Source organism: Dendrobium catenatum, unplaced genomic scaffold, assembly GCF_001605985.2.
Source record: "Dendrobium catenatum unplaced genomic scaffold, ASM160598v2 fragScaff_scaffold_671, whole genome shotgun sequence".
Classification (NCBI taxonomy): domain Eukaryota; kingdom Viridiplantae; phylum Streptophyta; class Magnoliopsida; order Asparagales; family Orchidaceae; genus Dendrobium; species Dendrobium catenatum.
The window spans coordinates 674,043-699,840 of record NW_021319133.1 but is presented as its reverse complement, the minus strand read 5'-3'; the positions used below and the strand labels follow the sequence as shown (position 1 = coordinate 699,840).

The 25,798-nt window shown below is 36.4% G+C and overlaps 1 protein-coding gene across 1 annotated transcript in view; it reads right to left on the bottom strand.

Moving 5' to 3' along the window:
• The window catches only part of LOC110105633 (DNA repair protein RAD50), a 54,428-nt gene extending 28,935 nt beyond the window's left edge, over positions 1-25,493 (bottom strand). The window contains exons 1-16 of the mRNA XM_020835212.2: positions 25,209-25,493; positions 25,032-25,118; positions 24,777-24,944; positions 24,348-24,523; positions 22,694-22,808; positions 19,019-19,247; positions 10,294-10,472; positions 10,045-10,215; positions 9,002-9,106; positions 8,800-8,907; positions 8,501-8,712; positions 8,321-8,413; positions 4,125-4,252; positions 1,933-2,047; positions 1,679-1,808; positions 1,353-1,562 (exon numbers count right to left, since the gene is read on the bottom strand). Coding sequence (XP_020690871.2) covers positions 1,353-1,562; positions 1,679-1,808; positions 1,933-2,047; positions 4,125-4,252; positions 8,321-8,413; positions 8,501-8,712; positions 8,800-8,907; positions 9,002-9,106; positions 10,045-10,215; positions 10,294-10,472; positions 19,019-19,247; positions 22,694-22,808; positions 24,348-24,523; positions 24,777-24,944; positions 25,032-25,118; positions 25,209-25,331 — 2,349 coding nt within the window. The 5' untranslated portion in view covers positions 25,332-25,493. The remainder of the gene's footprint in view (positions 1-1,352; positions 1,563-1,678; positions 1,809-1,932; positions 2,048-4,124; positions 4,253-8,320; positions 8,414-8,500; positions 8,713-8,799; positions 8,908-9,001; positions 9,107-10,044; positions 10,216-10,293; positions 10,473-19,018; positions 19,248-22,693; positions 22,809-24,347; positions 24,524-24,776; positions 24,945-25,031; positions 25,119-25,208) is intronic.
• Between the last annotated feature and the right edge of the window lie 305 nt (positions 25,494-25,798).

Below are 25,798 nucleotides of genomic sequence, written 5' to 3'. Positions count from 1 at the left end.
CCCCCTCCCCATGAGGGGAGGTTGGGAGGGTACTTGCCCTTTTGGATCCGCTTGGCTGAATTAAAAGTCGACGACGAAGGGCTTCAAGAGAAAAATCGACCCCGCAATTGCGTGTGTGTGTGTGTGCGCGCGCGCGTGCGTGCGTGCGGGCGGGCGGGACACACACACACACAAAGTTTCTTTCCCCCTTCACTTCACTCATGCGGGATAGAAGGGATGTACAGAGATTGGAGATAGGGAGTCGTGGTCAGCTGGTTTGTCTGGATCGAAGGCTTCGGCCTTGATCGATGTTGAAGAATGGCGCATGAATGGGGGATGTTGATCATGTTCGCGTGAAGCAGAGTGAACATCAAGCCTTTGGGTCTTCTTCATGGGGGCAAGATCGAGTGGAAGGAGAGAATCAGCCGTAATCGGAATCAAACGGGAGGCGGACTATTTGGGATTGGTCTGAGATGGTCGATGGCTTGGGAACGTCGAGCAGATTGGTTGTGCATGGATTCGGTTGGAACGACCATTTGCTGCAATCAAGAAGAGCAAAGTGGCTTGTGTCGCACTCAGGAAAGGCAGAGCGGCTTCAGCTGCAGGCTTGTGCAAGAGAGATCGGGAGGAGGGCAAGTGTTGGTAGTTCTGATCTGATTTCACGTAAGCGTAACATGTTCGTTCGATTTCTCCGTTGTTTTATACAAATCAAATCAGCGGTTATGTTAACGGTGTGCACGTTCGACAACATGCACCTCTTCTCTTTTTTTCTTTTCCTTTTTTTTGTTTAATTTAAATTTCAAAATTTTGTTAAACATACAATAATCATAAAGAAAAAATTACTCCAAAGTTTTAGTGCATCAAGTAGACTTGAGGGGTGTTTTTTTCTAAGAGGTTCAACATAAATGAAAAAAAGAACATAAGAGACACATATGACTTACTTTAGTTACATGAATTAATTACAAAAAAAGATAGAACAAAACTCAATCGATGTAGATGAATCAGTTTATTTTTAAGAGTAATTTTTGTCAGTAGGCTTCATCGCTTTGTCCGTAAAAGGATTCAAAGTGAATTATGCAAAGCATGGCTCAAGTTAGATATAAATAGACTGGGCAGTATGCTTCATTTCTTCTCTGAGAAAACGTTCAATATGAAAATGTTCGTTAAATTGTGCTAAGAGAAGCAAAATAAATTGGTGCTGCGCAAGGAGGCATCCTCTTCATCTTGTTAACTCCACCTACTTGGGTTTTCCTTATTAAACCTAGAATGATGTCAATCATGTTCTGTAACAAAAATAAAAAGATACTGTACCAATAAAAAAAGAAAACTACAGTGCAAATATTCAGTGAAATAAGAAAAGAGATTAACATTACATCATCATAAGCTTGAGATTTCTGATTGAGATCTTCCATCAACTCTTGCAAATTCTTTTCCGCTAAAGGTATGTTCTCTTTCCCAAGTTTCACATATTCTTCATAAATCATACGCAGCTTGTCCAACTGCTGGAAATGTGAGTCAGCATTTGATGACTCAACTGCCAATACCTTCATATGCTCTGCAGAGCTAGCACTTTTTACTCTTTGCTGATATGTAGAACAATGACAAAATATATGTATTCATAATCTAGCGAAGCTAAATAATGGTAAGCAAATCAAAATATTATTAGAAGTATGCACCCTGCTCTATAGAACCCACTGACCTTACTAACGAAATCATCCTCCTCCTTAGGAGTGAAAGGTCGCTCACAGCATGGACAAATATGATGGGCACGAGCAACCCTTTCAAAAGGGTCAAACATTTGTCTCATCCCATCAGCAATGTTGTATTTACTGAATCAAGAATCGGAAAGGTAAGGTGCATGAGTTGGATGAGATTTTATCGATACTTGAAATATCAAAATGCTCTCTCATCTAACGATATCTGAAATATAACTTAGAAAAAATGTATGAGAACCTTTTCTGCACATCTCTTTTCTCCATTGCTTCAACCAAAACTTTGGGAAAGGAGTCGATAATATCAGACTGTTGAATCATAGAGTGCAGTTTGGACTCGAGAAATCTTCCCTTGGCTACAAATGTTCTATACAATTCAGGAATCACTTTCACGAATAAAAACTAAAAATAAAACATAAAAAAACAACACTTTGTCAATCAGCTAGAACGATGGAGCATTAAGTGATGCTTATTATAGAGAAACTTCAGTTTGTCCAATTTGTTATTCTAAATTTGAGAAGAAAGAATTAATATTGCCACATGCCAAGTATAAATGTTGAGAGAATTAGGGTCTTCCACACCACAGGAGAACAGTGCAAGCATTCGAATTGGCCAAATTGTTCCACAAAAGCTCAGCAGGCCCTACATCACTGGCCAATTACAAGGAGTCAAAGCGCATTTTCAAGAATTTTAGGGTCGATTCTATTCATAACCGAAGTTCATTATCTTTTATTTTAAATTGTTTTACCAGGTTTTATTTACTGTTGGATAAGAAAAGCTTTATCTTCTAAGCTATTGCCATTGGAAATGATTAGATTTGTATTTAAATGTTTGGCCTTATTTTTATAACTTTATTTCTCATTATCTTTTATTTTAAATTGTTTTATCAGGTTTTATTTTCTCTTGGATAAGAAAAGCTTTATCTTTTAAGCTATTGCCATTGGAAATGATTAGATTTGTATTTAAATGTTTGGCCTTATTGTTATAACTTTATTTCTATGAATAGGGAACCATGATGTACATTTGGATTGATTGATGATAGAATGATTGAAATTTATTTGTAGCCAATTAGTTATCTCTAGATCCAAGTTCCATTATGGATTATGTTGCATCATTGGTATCAAAGGAAAGATACTTGCTAATTTTCAAGAGGCTTTTTGCAAACAACAAAATAGAAATGGTTAAAATTATTTTTACAATTAATCATAAAAATCATCACAAAGTTATGATGCACAGACACCGATACGACACGGACACAAGACACATGAATTACTAAAAATGATGAGGACATCGTCAGCATTTTCGACGCCGGAGGTCGACGGCTACGAGCATGACTTGTATTTTGTCATTTTATGTAGTAGCGTATTTTATTTTGATGTTTTTTCCGCTTTTGCCCTTATGGGCATTTAGTCGCTTATGTAGCCCGGAAGGGTATATCTTCAAAATAATGTATAGAAATTGAGTAAGCATAATATTAAGAATAATTGAGAAATAGTTAATCTTTTAACTATAATTTGTGCTTAAAATGATTAATATTAGGATATCAAGAGTCGGTATCGATGTTGAGTTTCAAGCATTGAAAAGGGAGATGAAAATGTTGTCAAGAGTCGGGCATCGATGTTGTGCAATGGGCATCAAGCGTCGATGTCGAGACGACGTCGGTCATCTATGTTGAGATGATGTTGGACAAATATGCGATGTCAAGATGGCGCAGGGCCTTGATTGTCGATGTAGAAATTGCTAGCGTCAAATATTTGATTTTGAGATGATTTTGAAACATGAAATGTCGTGACAGCATCGGATATTGATGTTGCGATGGTATCGAACATTGTTGGGAAACCTAGTAGCAACCCGCCAAAGGGACATGAAAATGGGAATGTTCGGAAATGGGGTATTGAGTGCAAGTTATCTATTTGAGGTTTTTGAGAGGAAATAAAAAAATTTTATTTTATTTTTACATAAATAAAAAACTAAAATATAAGAAATTATTTTAAAAAAATTCATAAATATTTAAGACACATTTCGAACACGTGTTTCTTAATCGAGCACATCTTTGACGTGTCTGAAACGTGTCAGTGGCGTGTAGGATGCGTGTCATGTTCGATACGTATCGGACGCTTCATACCTCTTTAAGGAGAAATGTTGGTGCATCATGGTCACAAGACATTTAAGACATCAAAAAGAAGTAAAGAGAATTGCACATTTTCAGTGGGTAAGATGATGTCAATTGATACATCAATGTTCATAGAACAATCAATAATAGTCTTATTGGGAAATTACTGAGATTAAATAGTGTTCTTAAATAACTACTTGATTAAAATAATCAGCGTAGCACTTGCAATTTATGCAAATATATATTAGAACAACGTAATTTCAGCTTGCAAAAGTAAAATAAAAAGAAAAATATAAAGATGTGGCTATATCAACAATTACCATCCATTTCTTTCCGAAGTTTGGCTAGATGACTCTTGGAATCTTGTATTTTCATCTGGGCCACTTTCACCTCCTTCTCCGCTTCAAGAGTTTTTGAGTTCAACTCATCATACTCTTTCTTTAGAGATCTGAACTAGAAAATAGATACTTATTAGCATAACAAAATTCAGTCTATTTTTCAACTAAACGACATTAACAAAATGAAAAACGCCAACAAAAACAAGATTCAATAAATACAGTGAAACCTGTTGCGGAGAACAATTTCCTGGCATACTTCCATGCATAAAGTTAAACTAAAATGTCCAGAGTATGACATCTATTATCATAGTTTGAAATCTAACTTCGTTTACTTGTTGAAAAAGGTTAAAAAACACAAGGAACAATCAACTAAAATTAACATCAAATATTTTCATTTCATTGTTCTTTTATGCAATAAACTAAGTATCGACCTATAATTCCAGACCGAAAATAAATACAGATGCATAAAATACTATTATTCTATGCACAGATGTTACAAAAAGATGCCACCAAATTTGGCAGGCTATAGAAACTTGGCTACACAAGAAGTATGCATTTTATGACCTCAAGCAGATAAATGCAGAGTAAACACGTAACAAAAGCACAAGACAGCAAGGAAAAGGTTAGTTAGGCTTCTATTGTAAAAATCTGGATCTTCAACTTACAGAGTGTTCGCTCAAGGAAAGGAATGGTGTTGTCGGCACGAACCCCGCTTTCTGGGCTTAAGGATCATTCTTCCTTGAGGTAAATTGGATGTTAAATTAACTAGATTTTCTCCGATGATTACATCGAGGTTTATTTAGCTCTGGGATCCTACTAATGAGGGAAAACCTCTATAAATAATTACCCCTTCTACTAAGAATGAATTAATTTTTTTTAGAAGTGCAGGTGTTTTAATCTTGGTTGTGGGGGATGAAGGAAGACCCAATCAAGATCACATGGTTCCTTCATCCCGGGAATACCATAGGTTTCAGTTACCAACACTAACAATCATTGATTGTAGTGTCCAGCAAATATAATTAGCAGCCATGGGTTGCCTCCCCTCAAGGATCCCGAGTAAACTGAAGTGAATAGATGTAGGTTTTAGTATTATGGTGGTTTGGTTTGGATTGGGCTTACGGCTCCGCTTGGGAGTTGCCCGTATGTTTGAAAGTGGGTCTTACTACTTTCATTGAAAGTAGCCCGGGATTTATTTGACTGGGTCTTACTGCTTTCATTGAAAGTAGCTTGTATTGTTTGGAAGTGGGTCTTACTGCTTTCATTGAAACTAGCTTGGGATTTATTTAAGAAGTTGATATTATTGCTTTCATTGAAAGTAGCCCGGGTTTGGGTTCAGTACTGGTTTACTTCACTTGGAAGTTTTCCTAACGTGTTAATTAAGTACGGATCTTACTACTTCAGTTAGAAGTGGCCCATGTGTTTAAGTTTTAGGGTTAGTGTACTTTACTCAAAGTTTCCGTAGCATGTAAGTTTTACTGCTTTCATTGAAAATAGCCCAGGGTTTACTTCATAAGGAAGTTTTCCTAACATTTGAGTCTTACTGTTTTCATTAAAAGTAGCCCGGGCTTTACTTCATTGGGAAGTTTTACTAGCATATTAATTAAGTGTGGGTCTTACTCCTTTCATTCAAAGTAGGTCATGTGTTTAGGATAGGCCTTACGGCTTCTACATTTATAAGTGGTTGGGTTTTGGTTTTAGGGTTCTTTACTTCGCTTGAAAGTTCCCTAATGAATTGATTAAGAGCGAGTATTAATGCTTCTATTAGAAGTAGCTCATATGTTATCAGGGACATGATATATGTCCTATGAAGTTTTCCTTACTTACCCTGATTGAAGCAGGACTTACAGCCTCTATTAGATGTTGCCTATCGAACTTAGCTTAGCAGGGATTTAGCAGTAGACACTTAGTTTTGTACTTTTCACTGCTTTGACACCAGCATTAATGTTTTGTTTATAGTGGTACAAGTGTTTGCCTGGTTTTGCAATGTTCTCATTGCTCGTTGCCTCGACACTATTTTAATTTCATTGCTAGTGTTCTGCTTGCAGTAGTAGTTTTCTTTTTCTAGCACTGTAGTTTTACTTTAAGTACTTATAGTTATACCGCACTTTGTTTTCTTTCTTAGGCCTATTTTGCCTACAGTACTAATCAATTTTGTTTCTTGCTTGTGGTACTTAGGGCAGGTACTTGCAGAAGCATACTTTGAGCGTTGTCTGCAGAGCTAGATCTTTGTTCATGGTTGTAGTTTGTTTGAGTTTTACAATAGTTTTGTTTTGTTTTGTTTAGAGTTTTGATGTTTTAATTTTAGGAGTTTGGGTTTTAGTTGGTGTGCGTTGTACTTAGATTTGTATAGTGCAAACATTGATTTTCTGTTCTTTTATTCAATTAAATGAAAATTTTAATTTTAATTTAGTTAATTTAAAGTTTAAATTTTTAACTTAAAATTAACTGCTTAGCTCAAATTGCTAATTAATTTAATTAACTTGATTTAAATTTGATTTTTAAATTAATTAGTTTATTAATTAAATTCATTAATCAATTATTAAATTAATTAAAATATTAAGTTTTAAATTAATTAGTTTAGTTTATTAGAGTTTTGATTAGATTTTAAATTAATCACTTAATTAGATTTCTTCTCTTTTCCTTTTTTTTTTAATTACCTGATCAATTAATCAATTAATTAAACATTATTTTAAAATTGATTAATTATATGGATTTTAATTTTATTTTAATTAAGTTAAATTATTTAATATTATTTGAAATTGATTAATCAATTAATTAAATGAAAGTTTGATGAATTTTAATTTAGTTTATTAACAAAAATTCTCCAATTATTCTTTGATAGTTTCAGGACGGCCCTTGCTTTTTCAAACCTACCAAGCTAGATAGAATTTGACAGATGAGGGCTTCGGGACAACGATGGGTCCCAGTATAGGTCTTTTGATCCTCCAACGAAAGGAATTTTTGAAATTCAACATTTTCCCAAAATTTTAGCAGTCTTTCAATGTCCCTCCCTGCGAGAGGAGGTTGGGGAGGGCACTTGTCCTTTCAAATATGCTCGATCAGATTAAAATCGACGATTGAGGGCTTCGGGGAAAGAACCAACCCCGGAATTAATCGACTCCTCCAGTTGAGGATCGCGACATCTCCTTCTTTATTATTATTATTATTATTATTATTATTATTATTATTATTATTATTATTATTATTATTATTATTATTATTATTATTATTATTATTATTATTATTATTATTATTATTATTATTATTATTATTATTATTATTATTATTATTATTATTATTATTATTATTATTATTATTATTATTATTATTATTATTATTATTATTATTATTATTATTATTATTATTATTATTATTATTATTATTATTATTATTATTATTATTATTATTAAAACTTACTCACTCTTTCAAATAAGAAACAGGAAGATTCAGAGGGAGGCAGACAGAAGTTTCAATTGTGCGAAGGATTAGAGGCTTGTGTGGTTCAACCATGTGGTCGGAGTCGGACACCAGCGCAAGAGGTGGAGCAGACAGCCTGTGTTGTTTGTAATTTGCGTTATTTTGGTCGCATGAGTCGGAGTGGACGAAGATGCCTCGAGAGGCATGATCGGCGGCAACAAGGTCGTGGGTAGCCATGGTCGGGCAAACAGCTAGAGGGTCGTTCGATCAAGACAGGGAGTCAGGGCAATAAACAAGAGGTGTCGTTCAGTTGAGACTTGTTCAAGGGAAATGAGGCAGCGAACAGGTTCAAACGGGATTGCCATAAAGCCGATGATCAAATCGCCAAAATGAGCATAAGTGAATCTAACTCTCCTGTTTAGTTTCTTCGCCCCTTCTACATGAATTGAGGCAACGGTTGCTTTTAAAATGTGGAGACGATCATGCTAAACAATTTGGTTTTAGTTTTGCAGAAGTGGGCATCATCCAATTGCGCGTGGGGCCGATCGATGGTCTACAGGTCAACACACAGATCACAACAAAAAAATCAAAGATGTTCAATTTAGTTATGTAATCAAGTGTCACAAGGCTCATAAGAAAGAAAAATAATAACTTTCTCAAATAGTCGTAGAATTTGTGAGAAAGAAGTTTTCTCAACAAGCTAGGGAGCAACATCAAAATTGCATAATAATAAAAATGCCAAAGTAAAGCTATAAAATTACCCGAAGGCATTCACAATCTCCTTTTTCAGGTCCTTTTCTGAAGGCAACCTCCCTTTTAACACGGTTCGAACTTTATCTTTAAGTTCATCCAATCTAAAAGTTACAAAAGATGTGTGAAACATTAAATTATTTAAAGTAATGAGTAAAGTCTTGAAGTTGATATCAAGGAAGAGAACTTGCATTTTTTTCTGCTTTCTCTTGCAGCTTTCAAATTCTTCCTTCTTCAAATCTAGCTTAACTCGATCTTCTGAATCGCTTGCCATAACATCCTTTTCACGATAAAGAGCTCTAATTTTTTGTTCCAAGCTAAATATTTCTGTTCTCTTTTGATTTATGGCAGACTCAAAATCTTTTTCCCCTAGTACCAGAGTCTTCCTCTCAACCTCTATTTGCTTCATAGAAAGGATAATTGTTTCAGACTCTCCTATTGAATAGAACAAGTTAAGCAAAAGTAGTTTCAAATGTATAGAAATGTGCACCAGGTTTCTTTCCCTTTCATCTATATGTGACAGGTTAAGGCTTGACAGCTCTTGTTCTGCAAGATCACGCTCTGTCTCTCTCTCTTTGATGCGGTTTGATATACCAACCTGAAAGAACATATAAGCATTAATGATTACCAATATAATGGATAAAAAATGTAATTTAGATACAAATATCAGTATTCATGGAATAGTAAACTACCTTAGATTGAATCTTAGCTTGCTTTTGACCTTCAATTTCACTACAACGAGTATTCATTGTAACATAGCGCTCCCACAAAAGTTTGAGTTCTACTTCATTAGATTTCTGCAAGAATAAAAATATTTTCAGTAACACGTTTGAATCCAAAGAGACCCAGTAAGCAGATTTCAGAAATAATCAGTAACTATTCAATGATGGTGTATGCCAATGACAAGTTTTCCATCCTTCAACTTGACTCTGATTCAATAAACATGCAGATTAAGCACTATTACAAAAAAATATATAAATCAAAATTATAAACTAGCAGACTTTTTATAGCAGAAAATTATGCCTCAAAAGTAAAACTAAAATAATTTAAATTTCCCGTTCTAGGTTTCACAAGCATCAAATAACAGTTGATTTAACAAACAAAAAATCAAAATGCATTCAAAGGTAACATCTATTTGTTTTTTCATATGATGCAAAAAAAACCTTCTGGTTTATTTCACTAACAAGTACACTTCCATTTCCTAATGAATTGGAAATAAATAAGACAAACAATGGAGTAATCTTAAAATATGAATATACAGGTCTTATTATTTAAATAATTTTTTTATTTCTTATATTGGAAATTTTTATTTTCTCTTACTATATTTTCTTTTTTTAACCTTATATTTCTTTTCTTTTTGTTTAATTAGCTTTTCTTTACTTTCTTTTAAGAATTTATATTTTATTTTAGCTTTCTATTATTGTCTTTTTAACAGATTTTGTTAGTTTTATTTTAACAGATTTTTTTTTATATAGATATTCTGCATGGAAATATGAAATCTACTACAGCACTGGTCGAGAATGAATACCCTTTTTACAAGAATATAGCATCTAACATCTGTTTCTCACAACACAACATTGTGTAGGAGCTGAAATATGAGAAAACGGGAGAAGAGGGTCCCGAAGGGCATCTTGATTTTTCAAAAGCATAATAAGCATTTCCAATCATAAATTTTTCTAATATTATTTCCAAGGAACAAAATTACGGTGATGACTTTGGAATAATTAAAGATTACCTTCCTCTCTTGTAAATCTTTTTCAAGAACGAACAACCTTGTTCTTATTTTATTTGTAAGGTTGTTTGCCTGCTCAATGCTGAAAGGAGCATCTGGTAGGGATCCAACGTTGTACTTCACAAAAATTCTTTGAATTGTTGAATCATATTCTCGCTTCACTGACATGTTTGCCTAGAAAATAAAGAATCATTAAAAACCACATTCTATTGAAGTGATCAGAGAATATCAAGCAAAAGCATGGAACATTACATCACTTTCAGCCTGAAGCTTTCCAATCTCCCGCATAGAATCATTGATTGCCTGTGAAAGTAAAGAACTTTTGGTCTCTTCATCGCTCATCTCCCTCTCCCGCTTACTTATTTTAGATTCAAACAGTGCTATCTTTTCTTCAAATTTTGTTTGCCATTCTTTTAACTCCTCGTCAGTATCTAACCAAGTAGAAGAAAAGAGAGGAAGGTTGTTCAATTTTTCAAAAAAGCAAAGTGCTTGCGATCTTTACACTTCAAAGCAGAGTAGAGAGTGCAGCTCTTCAATAAGGTGAACGACTTGCATTAACATAACATGTTTCTGTAAAAATAAGGTATACAAAAAAAATTCTCAAATAACTTCCCAATCTAATTATGCAAGCCAAATTAAATGAAGACAAATATCAAACAGTGCTACTAGGCAAAAGCAAGTAAACTACCGACAAATACTTACAGAAGATGTGCATTAAATAGCAAGATGTGTTTATTATTGTGAAAACTGATAGTCTAACCTTAGGAATGAGTATTATCATTGTTACAAGAACCACTGTAAGGTACAGATGGAAGCACAAGACGGTATTATCATTCAATGTTTCAGAACTAGTTTACTTTAGGATGTGGAATAACCATGGGTAAGGTGAAACTTAGCAAAAGTCAATGGAGAAGACCATAAAAATCAGAAGAACCTGCAGAAGCCTCAGCACACAGCCAAGAGATAATAATACTAAAGTGTGGCAAAAAAATCTACGAAAGAAAAGCAAGCCAAGGATTCAACAAAACAAGGAAAAAAAATGTAGCGCTTAAAACCTTCTACCAAGTGCACTTCTCCACACAAGAGCACAGCTCAAATCTGCCCAGCACCTCTGAGCATTTTATTCTATGCAGAGCTAGCTTCAATGATCCTCAAATTACAAAGTACAATTTTCCTTCATTGGTGTATCCATGCATATATTTCTCATATATATTTAATAATTTTGAATTATGTTTATTGTTAAATTGTTCCGTGCTGTTTTTTCCTGCTATGTAACTTTATGATGTAGGAATAGCATGTGAAGACTTACATATGAAATTAAACATACGTTAAAATCAGCAAGCTAATAATCATGGGATGCTTAAAACAAGTTTCAAACAAGTAAGAAAGGCAATTCAAAAATAGCAATTAGCCACAACCAAAGTTCTAGAATTCAAGAAGGATAAATCAAATCAACAACTTAGCTAACATGGGTTGACAAAAAGATCCAACATTTAACATAGATCAGTCACTACGAGAACCATGCACTCAATGATTTAAGAAGCTAGCGGATTTAAATTAACATGAAAGTAGTGATGCCACAGAGAATTGGACTTCAAAGCTATCTACTTAAATGTATGAAGTAAGAGTAGAAAGACTTAAGCATTTGCGTCGCAGGGAAGCTTCCTTCATATGTGGTGGGATCTTGGCTGGTTGATCTTCAAATGGTTGCTCCGTAGTGCCTTCCATGTGTCTTGGTTCACAGTGAAGAAGAAGAGATGCTGGCCAATATTTAGGAGTAAAGCCACGGTTTTTGCAATTTGGGGGAGATTAGGAATGGTATGAGATTAATTAGAGTAGTGAGGCTTAGGGGAATGGGAGAGAGTGGGGCTGGAAACTGAAAATATATATATTTGAAATGACAAAAAAATTGAAATAAAAGTAAGCATTAAATATTTAAATGTCTAGTATATCAACAAAAACAAGAAGATAAATTTCCAGCACATGAAATTACAACTATTCAATAGAAGGAATGATATGAAATTTCAGCACATAAAAATACAGGATACTGAGCGGTACCGAGTTCTAATACCGAGCAGTACTGAGTTCTAATACCAAGCAGTACTGAGTTCCAATACCGAGCGGTACCGAGTTCCAATACCGAGCAGTACTGAGTTCCAATAACGCTCTGTACCGAGTAGTACCGAGCAATACCGAGTTACAGTACCGAGCGGTACCGAGTTCCAATACCGAGTGGTACCGAGTTCCAGTACCGCTCGGTATCGAGCAGTACTGAGCAATACTAAGGTCCAGTAGCGTTCGGTACCGAGTTTCGATACCGAGCCAATGATTAAGAAAACGAAGAACGACGAAGAAAATGAACCTTCACTGTTCACGTCGCCTTCACTATTCGTGTTGTCAAGCCGCTCTGTCGACGAAGGATGATTCTATCGACTTTAATGCTCCCGTCTTCAAGACTCGTTGTCGACAAAGGATGATCCTGTTTGCTTCTATGCTCGCGTCATCGAGCCGCTCCTTCAACTATAACGAAGAAGATGAACACTTGTGTGGAAACAAAAAACCTAGCTCTTTGAAATGTTTCAGCCGCATAAATGAATATGGATATTGAGCGGAAACGGTGGAAAGCCGAAAAGAATAAGGTAAATTGCGGCTCCGTGTTTTTTTTAATAGGACACGCGTATCCAATACGCGTGTCCAGTCAAATTTAAATAATATTTTAATTGGACACGGCAAAGCCGTATCCGACACGTATCTATGCCGTATCGGAGGCGTATCTGTATCTGACACGTGTCCGACATTGCACGCCTTGTAAATAGGAGTATCCGTGCAACATAGACCACCGGTCAACCCCCTTCCCCTTCCACCGCCCACGACAAGCCCACCACCACCTCCTCATCCCCATCCAAGTTCCCAATCCAAAATTTCCCAAATCTGAAATTTTGATCATTGGGATTCCAATTGGACCCCATTTGTCCCTTAGAACTCTTCATGTTAATTAATGGGAAGTTGACCCATTAATTGCCTCTCATTATCATCATTTTTAAAATTAGATGGGAATTAAAAAAGCCACAACCCCTTCCCTTTCCTCATGGTTGGCCCACTCTTGGAACTCTTCATGTTATTTAATAGGAAGTTGACCCATTAATTGCCTCTCCATATTTTCATTCTCAAAACTAATTGGGAATTAAAAAAGCCACAACCCCTTTCCTTTTCCCATGATTGGCCCACTTTTGAAACTCTTCAAGTTAATTAATGGGAAGTTGACCCATTAATTGCAAAGTTAACTTTATCTTTTTTTATTCCCAAAAACTAGAAATTTCCTAAGGGAGGTGCACGAGATGCAGAGCTTCTAGGATCTAAATTGATACCCATCCTCAATGAGATAATCATTAACAATGCGCTCAGGGCCTATGGAGAGGATGGAGTAAATCTCCTTGAAGTTAGGACACTCTAAATATTCTTCCTTCAACTGTTCAAATCCAGTAACTTCTACCCTCATCTTGACAATAATCATCATACAACAACTAAGAGCATCAGCAGTTTTGTTCTCAACTTCAGCCTTATGCCTAAGGGTACAGGTGTATTCTTGGAGGAATTCAGCCCATCTGCCATGGCGAGCATTCAGCTTCTTCTAGGAGTCTATGCAATGAAGAGCTTCATGATCAGAAAAGATGGCGAACTCTTGCGGGAGCAAATAGTGTAGCAAATATCTCAGAGACTGAAACACAACATAAAACTTCTTGTCATATGTGGAGTACCGTTTGCGAATTTCATTCAGCTTCTCACTAAAATAGGCCACAGGGTGACCCCCTTGGTATAGGACCCTTCCAATACCAACTCCTGAAGCATCACATGACACTTCAAAGACTTTGGAAAAGTCACGAAGTCTCAACATAGGGGCTTCCACCATCTTTTATTTAATCGCATCAAAGGCTCTGGTGCCAGCCACAGACCACTGTAATTCTCCTTTCTTTAGACAATCGATGATGGGGGATACAATGGAGTTGAAGTTCCTAATGAACCTCCAATAAAAGTAGCTAAGCCATGAAAGCTCCTACTTCCCGAATGTTCCTGGGAACAGGCCATTTAGCTATTGCTTTTACCTTCTCAGGGTCAGCAGAGACCCCACAGGCTAAAACTATGAAGCCCAAAAACACAAAATGGTCAGTGAGGAAGATGCACTTCTTAGATTTAGCATATAGTTATTTCTTCCTCATAACCTCACATACCTAGCTGAGATGGTCCAAGTGTTGGTCGATAGATCGACTATAGATAAGAATGTCATCGAAATAGACGACAACAAACTTACCCATGAAGGGTTTCAGCACCTGGGTCATGACTTTCATGAAAGTACTTGGGGCATTACTCAATTCGAATGGCATGACCAACCACTCATAGAGACCATCTTTGGTCTTGAAAGTTGTCTTCCACTCATCCCCAAGACGAATCCTGATATGATGGTATCCACTCTTAAGATTGATTTTGGAGAATAAAGTGGCTCCAGACATCATATTCAATATGTCATCCAGACTAGAGATAGGGAAACGATACTTGACAGTGATTTTGTTGATAGCACGACTATTAACATACATCCTCCATGTACCATCCTTCTTGGGGGTAAGAAGGGTTAGAACAACACAAGGACTCATACTCTCTTTGATGAAACCCCGTTATAGGAGTTCATCCACCTGCCTCTTGAGCTCAACATGCTCAGTGGGATTCATATGTCATATGGTAATGACGCCAAGTTGGGGAGGGAAGCATTTGGGACAAGGCCAATGGCATGTTGTATATCCCTCAAAGGTGGTAACTGGTTAGGAAGTTCCTCAGGAAAAAATATTAGAAAAGCCTAGAAGGATGGACTGGACCTCTTGAGGAATGGGCCTATCAGGCTCCTCAGTAACCTCACGACCCACTAAGGCATAAAGGGGAGCGCCTTGGGCGACACAAGAATCAATAATCTTGGCAGGTACAAGGTTGGGCCCTTTACAAGGTTTCACAGGGTTGAATTTAGGTTCATCATTAGACTTTAGCTGACTAGGCAACAGCTTAATCTTCTTGCCACCATGTTCAAACACACAGATGTTTGAACGACCATAAATTTGAATATCATTATCAAAAAGTCAGGGGTGGCCCAAGATAACCTGACCCACATCCATAACGATGATATCACACCAAACATTCTCCTTATAATCAGAAAAGGATATATGTATGAGGTTTCGTTCCTTCAACTCCAAAGCAGTGGAGTTGACCCAAGCCGGGTGAGGAACAGCAGACAAGGCAAGGCTGGCCACTAAGCTGGACGAGACAGCATTAATGCAATCGTCGCTATCGATGACGACTTTGCAATTTTTATCTTTTAATTTGGTGTAGGTGTGAAAAATCGAAGTCCTACGCCAATCATCAGCAGATCGAGGGTGTGACAGTGCACATCTCACAACACATATAGGGGAGAGGGGTCCCATTTCTAGATGCAAGGGATGACATCAATATCATCCTCACCATCATCAAAGAATTCACCATCAGTATCTACCTGGTGAATGAGGTCAGCCTCAAGCTTAGTGTCATCTTTAGTAATCTCCTCAATAATAATGACCTTATAAGAGCTAAAACACTAGGAGGCAATATGGCAATATCCTTGGCATCTAAAGCACTTGGTCCCTAGGTGGACCTTAGGTGAATCAAGGACTGGAGGCTTGCCCTTATTATCAGGACGGAACTGGGGTAAACCAACAGGGGTTCAGCTAGCAGGGCTAAGAGGCGGTCTAGAGGTAGAGGCATAGGGGCCCAAGCTCCCAGAGGGTCAAAAAGAGGATTTGACATCCTATTAATGGGCAAGGTCAAGTACCAAATTGTAGAAACTTTCCAAGGTAGTAATGTTTTTAAACAAATAGTTTGTCGCGAAGATCCTCACGCAACCCATCACGAAACATGGACAAAATCTAGGTAGGTGTGGTAGTGGTCTCACCAGTGCATCGAATCATGAAATCATCAAATGCAAAAATATAGTCCCCCACAAATTTGCTACCCTAAGTCAATATATTCCACCGATCAAAGAGTCAAGAGAAAAAGAAAGGTGGGAGGTACTTTTGCCGAAGCTCATGCTTCATGACTCTCCAGTCGATAATAGGGTACTCACCACGAAACTCCCTAAGGCTTTCTAAGTTGATCCAATAATGACTGGCCCTACCAATCAATTTCATCCCGCAAATCTAACTTTGCGCTCCTCTAAGATGTTGTACCACTTAAAGAAGCTATCTATGCCTTTGATCCAATTAAGGAAGATCTGAAGATCAAGGCTATCGTCAAAGGTCGGGGCATCTATCATGATGTTCTTTAAAAGGAGAGCATCCGGATCACGCATATGGTACTCAGAGTTCTACCTAGCTTGATGTGATGGGCATAGTGGGGGCCATGGGGGTGTCATTCATGCACATGATGAGCCTCATGACCAAACACATTTTCTGAACCACGAGGTAGGTCTCGGTCCTGCCTAGGTTGTTAGGGAGGTTAAGGGGCACAGGGGTGACCCTCATTATGGCCCAAATCATCTCCAATCAAGAGAGGGTAGGCTCCTAGCTCTATCAAGGTTGTCAGGGTCCATGATATGAAAACTAGGTGACACACTAAGTGTTAACAGAAAGTGGACAACACCTAAACTTTGCAAACAAAATGACATACAAGTAAAGGTCAATGATATGTTGATGTAGAAATGCAACTAGAGGCTAAAATGAAGGTAAATATGATGGATCCTAGCACATGTAACTAAGATAACCATGCCCTAATACCAAATGATGTAGGACTAGCATGTGAAGACTTATATTATGAAATTAAACATAAGTTAAATTTAAAATCAGCAAGCTAATAATCATGGGGATGCTTAAAACAAGCTTCAAACAAGTAAGAAAGGCAGTCCACAAATAGCAAGTAACCACAACCAAAGTTCTAGAATTCAAGAAGGATAAATCAAATCAACAACTTAGCTAACATGGGTTGGCAAAAAGATCCAACATTTAAATAGATTAGTCACTATAAAATAATGCACTCAATGATTTAAGAAGCTAGCGGATTTAAATTAACATGAAAGTAGTGATGCCTCAGAGAATTGGACTTCAAAACTATCTACTTAAATGTATGAAGTAAGAGTAGAATGACTTAGGTATTTGTGTCGCAGGGAAGCTTCCTTCAGATGTGGTGGGTTCTCAGCCCGTTGATCTTCAAATGATTGCTCCGTAGTGCCTTCCTTGTGTCTTGCTCCACAATGGAGAAGAATAGATGTTGGCTGAAATTTGGAAGGAGGGAAGCCACGGTTTTTGCTATTTGGGTGAGATTAGGAATGGTATGAGGTTAATTAGAGCGGTGGGGCTTATGGGAATGGGAGAGAGTGGAATTGGAAAATGAAAAAAATTATTTTGAGAAAGGGAAAAGATAAAGTTAACTTTGCAATTAATTGATCAACTTCCCATTAATTAACTTGAAGGGTTCCAATAGTGGTTCAACCATGGGGAAAGCGAAGGGGATGTGGATTTTTCAATTCCCAACTAGATTTGAGAATGAAAATAAGGAGAGGAAATTAATTGATCAACTTCTCATTAATTAACATGAAGAGTTCAAAGAGTGAGCCAACCATGGGGAAAGGGAAGGGGTTGTGACTTTTCCAATTCTTAACTAATTTTGAAAACTAAGATAAGGAGAGGCAATTAATGGGTTAACTTCCCATTAATTAACCTGAAGAGTTCTTTAAGGGACAAGTGGGGTCCAATTGGAAACCCAAAAGTCAAAATTTCATATATGAAATTTTAGATTGGGAACTTTGATGGAGAGGTGGTGGTGGTGGGCTTGCCGTGGACGGTAGAAGGGGAAAGGGGTTGACCAACGAATAGGGAGGAAGGAGGGAAAGGGGAAGAGATACAAGGGGAAAAATAAGATCTCGCTTTAATGGGCTGTTGGGTACTTCATTTGCCTTCTCCTAAAGCTTCACCACGCTCACTCAATCACTCTCACATAAGAGAAGAAAGCTAAAATCAAAATTCATTAAAAAATAATCATCATTCCCTTACAAGGGGGGAAGAGAGCCATATATATATATATATGTATGTACATATATATATATGTATGTACATATATAACAACTAATAATATAACGATTCAATCGTGGTTGTCGACCTACGACGCCTTCTATGATAAACTTTCCAAACATTGATGTCCCCATCATTCTCCCGAGGTGGGAGAGATCTCGACCTCGTCGAGTAGGCGTCATGTGAACTCTCATACAGCTCTAATATATCTAGATCAATCTTCTACAGCTCCTCATGATCTAGTCAAGTATTCTCAGTTTCGGGCTTACCTCTCCACTTAACTAGATATCTTCTTTGTTCGTCTTCCTTTGTGGAAACGATTTCATCACTTACGATCATGTCAATCTTATCCTCATTGGGTGAATTGGGTAAATTGGGAAGTGGAGGTAGGCTAGGATGCTCACAAGGTGGGTTCACACAATGCTCATAATATAGTGGATTGGGTGGGTTAAAATATGGTCCCTCGTAGGCTACTAAATCCTAATGTTAAAGGAGGGACTAATGCCAAAATCTACAGGCAAATCTAACACGTAAGCATTATCACTTTGGCTAAGCATCGCACAACCAAGAGTGCAAATCAAAGACTTATTTATTAGTATATGCATTACCCAAAAGTTTTTGAAATTATGACTTCGATAGAATAGGCATGCAGCATTATACAGCAACTTCAATACTAGTGTTTAATTTTTAATTATAACAAACACATAAATCTTTCAACAAATGGTCAGACTCTGATCATTAAAAAGTACAGCTTAGCCAAACTTTTTGGAGCAGTAAAAAGATATTATAATGCATGGAACTCCATCGTTTGACAAAAAACTTCTATAAAGATCTTGTGTTCAAAGATAAGTAGATCTGAAGCATTAAATTTCTTTAGTTGATCAGCATGAGGACAAAACCTTCATTTTCCTCGGCAAGGGCAGCATATTGAGTCTGTTGAAGTTTAAACAAAGTGCTTCTTGCAGTAGTATGGGACGATATCTGATCCTGAAGTTTACGCAACTCTTTTAAGGTAGTTTCTCCATGAAGGATTTTACTCTCAACACCTTGAATACTCCTCTCCCATTCCTTAATTTGAATTTTTAGAGATTCAATTTTTTCTTCATCTTGAGAGATGCTGTTACGGAGCTGTAAAATGGCAATTGTTAAGTGAATGAAACATTTTTATCATGACATAACATGTCCTCTGCAAAGTTACTTAAAAAGATAGTCAAACTTGGACAATCAACTCTCACACCTAAAAAAAAACAGACATGATCAGTAGCACATATCAGATGAATCATGACTTAACCCAAGCACCTTAAAACTGGTTAAATTGCTTTAGCTGAAAGAAGATAATAATAGTGTCAGTGCTAAGAAATCAGTTCAAAAGTTTTGATTTTTAGATAATTGAATTTAAAATATTACAATAAGTCAAAGAAGATAATACCAGTATTACGGATAAGAAATCGGTTGAAACGAAATGGCTTATAGAACCATACACTTTTATGAGCCAGGCAAAGAGAAAAATTAATCATCAGCAACAACCGAGGGGACAGCTTGGGATCAGAATTTTCTAATGTAATTAATATGATAAATAGTATAAATCTATACTAAGGAACTCAACAATTCATAGATCACAAGCCATCACTTATTTCAACAACTTACTTTCTTTTAGAGTATACAAGCAAAACTTGAATTAAAACCCACCCATAACTACATGATTGCAATAATATGAGAATTCAACAAGGATTTAGAACCACATAAATGCAATGCGCAATTGTAATTGGATTTCCAAAAAATTGAATTTCTGATGAGCCAAACTTTAAAAAATATCAAGAGCACTAACCAATTAAATATCAAATAATATAGATAAAATAAAAAATAAGGAGTGAAGTACCAAAATAAGAGAAATAAGTCCTCCAACCGATACGAGGCGAGTTCCCCGAAATTATGCAGTCACACTTTTATCGCAAAAAGAATCGCATATCCAACTTACACTCACGATATTGAATATGGGAAAAAATGTTTATATGGCCAAAGTTGTTCAACTACATGTAGTATTACATTTGCTTATAGACTCTTTATCCCCTACACTAGCAAATATAGTTTGGCATAGAATAGAATATATACCTAATCTACATTTAAATTAAAATGCACAAAAGATTAAATTAATTCAAACCATATTTTAAAATTCATAATTCTTACACAAAACAGTCGGACAAACTTGAACCTTTAATAATTCTTTAGGAAGCATACTAACACAAAGAGAAAAGCATGGAACTCAGAAGAAACTTATGATGCATGTTTTGGACAAAACCAAAACTTCCAATACAACAAAAATCACAAGAACACGGGCTCTAAATAAAACAACATAGCAGCTAGAATAAAATCCAAGAGGAGATGACACCAAAAACCAACGCCTCCCTTAGAATAGTATTAGATAAGGCCAACTTTCGTCTTTCAAAACAACAGAAACTGCAATTCAGCTCTTTTTAATTACTTTCCACATATAAAACCCAATTTCATCACAAAGGGTGATCTCATCTATTATACCGCCTCCAAAACTCTAACAACAACCCACAAACACACTCACCAACATATCAAAATTAACAGTGAACCAACTTCAAACCCAATAGCCGCGTTATTCTTCAAATCAAATGCCGCCATAAAAATTAACCTAAATAGAACCCAGATTGAAATCATGCTAAATCAAATAAACTAACCTAATGCTACAAAATAAAATACATCCCAATAAAGGCCATCATTACTAGCATGTTCTCAATTACTGAAGTAAACAATAAAAATCAAGTAATTGAAAGAAAATAAATTAGTTGCACGCAAATAATTGTTTGATATAATGCTTCTAACGAGAATAACATAAAGATTTTCATCAATATATAATAAGGGGTATATATGGTGGTATAGTGATGATGATCGGAGATTGATCTTTATGAGTTTCATGTTAAATTACAAAAACAAAACCATTTGAGATTCACTCACATCAAATCAATTGCAATACAACATATATTTATGAATGTAATTTATAATAATTATCAGAGATGATGCATCTTACAAGAAAAGTATCCTCCAAAAAAGTATAATGTATTACAACATAACTATAAAACCACCATGCAAGAGTTTCGTAAAGTAGAGTATAACAGCACCAAATTGTTAAAACTATAATACACTTTATTCATTTGGCTCCTTTTAGGACAACTTGTCGAACAAATAACCTATTATTCTTTACCTGTGCTTGTTAGGAATTAAAGTGGTTGAAGCAAAAATGGTTTAATAAAAGAATGAACAAGTACTTTACAATCGCTCCATCATTAGCCCCATTAGGACTTCATCCGCCAGACAAAATAGTCAACAGAGAATTTTCATCCATCTTAACCTTATTGTCTTCACCATTGCTAAACATATTTTAGTGCCCTATAAGTCCTTTCATAATACCCAATTGAATTGGAATACTACAAATCTTGGTCCTCCAAAACTCAAAACACCATGAGATATCAAACTTCTCGATCTTAAACTTCATAGCCATCATATTTTTATAAGGCTCTACTACTTTTTAGGAAAGGAGCAGTTCGAGATTGAATGAGCATCAAATTTTTAACTTACTACCCTATGTTTTAATGAATTATTTTAATGTAATATATGAAGCATGCTAAAGCAATATATATGATGAAAAGTTGATGTTATGAATGTAAACATCATGATAATTAGAAGTTCTATAGTTGAATAAATGAAATATTTTAGAATACTTTCGTATAATGATCTGGCATTAACTTATTGGATCTTTACAAGTCAAGAGTTATGGTGCATGTTCAAGTTTGAATCATTCAAGTGATTGAGTTTATCACCCACTTTATTATGATGGGTAGAGTTCTATAATGGGTGTTAAAAAAAAATTTAGTCAGTTAAGACATAGTGACATACCTGCCTCTGTCATGTTATATGCTCAACTGAAAGGGGCCATCATGGGGAGAGACATTCACTTCTTTTAGTATCTGATGCAATAGTCTCCAAAGACTTACTAGACTTGAAACCCATAAGCCCAGGCACGACTATCGATTATTGTCATATAGTGATGTTTATAACACTTTATTAAGAAGATTTCAAATCCATATTAAATATAAATTTTGAACTAAAATAATCGACAATAACAAAAAAAATTTCAAAACCAAGTTTTACCCTTAAAACAAACAATAAAGTGTTCTTATCTAAACGATCTGCTATTTATAATGTGTGGATATCCTAAAAAGAGCCAAAAAAAAATCATAAAATTCCCCAGCTCTTTTATTATCATATTTCAATTGTTCTTAGTTCATATGAGTCATTTAATTCAATGGTGTTAAGATATGAATCAGTTTCATGTGGTATACCATGTGGAAGGCAACAACTATAGCATGAAAGACTCAATTGCCAAAAAATGTAAAAGTGGAAAGAGATAGAACATGGAAATTAGTTTGAACTAAATTCCATTACTTAGATATTATATCTCGACATATGACAAAAACAATACAATTTTAAAACAAAGTGATTATAAAAGGCCTGAAATGAAAGTTAACTAGAAAATAAGCCAAAATAACCTTATATGCTGCATCTTTAAGAGTTTGGAGATTCTCCAATTTCAGTTTATATGTCTTTATTTCCTGTGCTTGATCCTTGTGAAGCTTTTTTATGACCTCCAAGGCTTTCGTGTAACTAGAAAGAAGCAGTTGAAGGTTAGAGACAAAAGTGATGATACAGCCAATAACAAATATTCGGAGAGATACAAAAGACAAGTATCTTAGGACAAAGGAAAGTAAAATAGATACCATGGGCACAAAAGTTCCATAGAATTGACCTAAAAAAGGAAACCCATAAAAGTAATCAATAAAATCTTGTTACAGTCACCCTTCTAAACTTAAAAATTGGCTAGGAAGATTTTCCTCCATTAAATGGAAGGAAGGAAGAATATAAACTTGAATTTCTACCAACACTCCAGTAATTACTCAAGCATTTGAACCCTTAAATGAAAATTTTATTACCTACGAAACAGAATCTCATCAAGAAGAAAAATCTTTTACTTATTTGTTTCCTAACAGTTTTCTCTCAAGGGCATGCAAGATTTTGATTGGTTTATTAATGCCTCACACAAATTCCCTGTATACATCCCCAGCCCAATGTAAAATTAGATCATCTGTTTACCTGACACATACAGCCTTTTTAACTATCCGGGCGCTATAAAAATTTTAGCCTTGCAGCACCAGCAAATATATCCTCACAGGTCCATTTTGTTTGTTATTGGTTTTTTGGTCAGTTTACCATTAGATTAACATATAAAGTTCCAATAATCATTTTTCCAGTGATAAGCATTTCAGACATCACATACTGAAAAATCAATAAATTAATTAGCTGCAATCCTTCATGTGTTTCCTGTAACATCAACATTTACAAGCAAAGGACAAGGGCAGTGTGAGTTAACAAAACAGGCAGTAGATATGCAGTTAAGTTAATATCTTAGGACACAAGATGAAGAACTGTTAGGCCGGTTCTCACTGAACCGGCCCAGCCGGCCCTCCTTGGGGTTGGAGGGAACTTTGAATTATGGAATTAATGTATTAATAGTATGGGTTGTTTAGGATTAGGATTATGCATGCTTTGCGTTGTTCTCTTGGATTCTCTTGAAGTTTTCTTTGGCGTCTTGGGCTCTAGATTCATCATCTAGATATTGGGAAAGAACGATCCTCCTCTCAAATTGAAGATCAATTGTATCTTGCTTTGTGTTTTCTTTTGATTGAATCCACTATTACAATCTATCGTTTTGGATTGATTTCATCAAGATTTTTGCATTATCCCGCAGTTTTTATCAATTATTGCTAGGTTTGCTTGCGAACTCAAGTATTTCCTTTTTGATTACTTGCGAACTCAAATATTTCCTATCAAGAACCTACATATTGGAGTATGCTAAAATTTCAAAGGGACAATTTACATACAAATTAACCAACATGAGAAACCACAATCCATTCCTAGAAGAAAACATTCAACAAGGTTTATGCCTGCATTACTGTCCGATCAAGTTAGCACAACAACACATACTTTCTCATAAAACGAACGTTAAAACTAAAAAAGCCAATGTAAAGGCGGGCATATGTCAAAGAAAGAAAAAGACGAATCCTTTAGTTCAAATATAAAGACTGTAAACTGTTTACAATATCTCTTCTTACACTCAATTGAACAAAGATAGTGTACATAAAATACCGAGTGGCGGAGAATATGTCATCAAATTTCTTCTTCAGTGTTGATGGATCCTGTAGCGGCCAATTTGAATCATCCTGGTGGACGAATATGACATTATCAAGGATAGCTTTGGAGACACCCATCAGAGCTGGAATCTCCCTATCCATGTCGGCACATCTATAACTGAGGCATACCTTCTGCAAATCACCCAAAAACCCCACGACAACAACAACAAAAACTCCATCAGAGAAGATTTTTTTTTTGGGACATTTAGGCCATTTAAGGCAAACTCACACACAACGCATACACAAAGACTCGAACCTTGGACCTCTTAGTTGGAAGCCTAAGCTCTCAACCAATAGGCCAAGGAGAGTTGTGTCCATCAGAGAAGATAAAAGTCTCTCGATTTCACACAAATCTTATAGTGGAAAAAGATAGTGGCGTCAGAACCTCTGCAGTGTGGGGATTGATGGTTTGGAGTACACTCTCCAGGGCCTTGAACTCCATCTTGGAAGCTTTTTGTGTGAGCTGGAAGGAGCGTATGCACACCACATCCTTCCCGGCAGCAGTCTTGAACCGAAGCTTGATCTGCCCCTTAGTCTCCGTCTCGCCCAAAACCTATCAAACAGGCCATTTCGTAAATAACAAGCATAGCCCGCCGACTCCAAAATATCAAATAAGCGTTTTCAGCTTAGGAGGTTAGACCTTGGGGTCGTGGATAAAGCTGTGGCCCGAGCGGGAGTTGGGAGGCAGCTCCCCGCTGCACGCGAGCTTAAGGCATTCAATGATGGTCTTCGATCACAGGAAAGGAAGAAAAGATTAGTTCAAGAACTTTTTTTCAACGAGAAAAAGGTTAGAGAGAGAAAGAGATAGTGTGTGTACGGTTTTGCCGGCGCCATTGGGGCCAACGATGAGGGTGAGGGGTTTCAAGAAGGCGATGACATGCTTGTTCTCCGGGTCGAAGCTCCGTATACCTTTGATCAACATCTTGTCCACGGTGCTCATGTTTGCTCGATGACTCCAGGTTTGGCTTGATCGCGTGAAGAAGAGAGAGGGTATTCGAAGGGCTTTTGTGAGGATTTTTCGACCTGGTTGTTCTGCTTCTCGGAGAAGAAAAAAAAAATAGAGAGTAGCGGGAAATTGTCTTCGGCAATGGGCCAGCTCAAGAGAAGAGAAGACCCGGCCAGCATTCCGGCTCATTGTAAAAAACCATTTTGGTCCAATAACTGTGAGTTCTACGTACCAGCCGACATTTCTCCTCAGTAGCGGGTCTTATCGGGTTTATCTTCCAACCCTCACATTTTGGTCCGACGATGATTCTTGGCTAAGAGAGATTATTCGGTTCGGATATCGGACACAGTTTATCGTTCGGTACTTTACAGTATCGAGTAATATTGAACTCGGTATTTCTCAGTACCGAACTCAGTACTGCTCGGCACTGTGAAGTACCGAGCTCATACAGAGTACGAGGT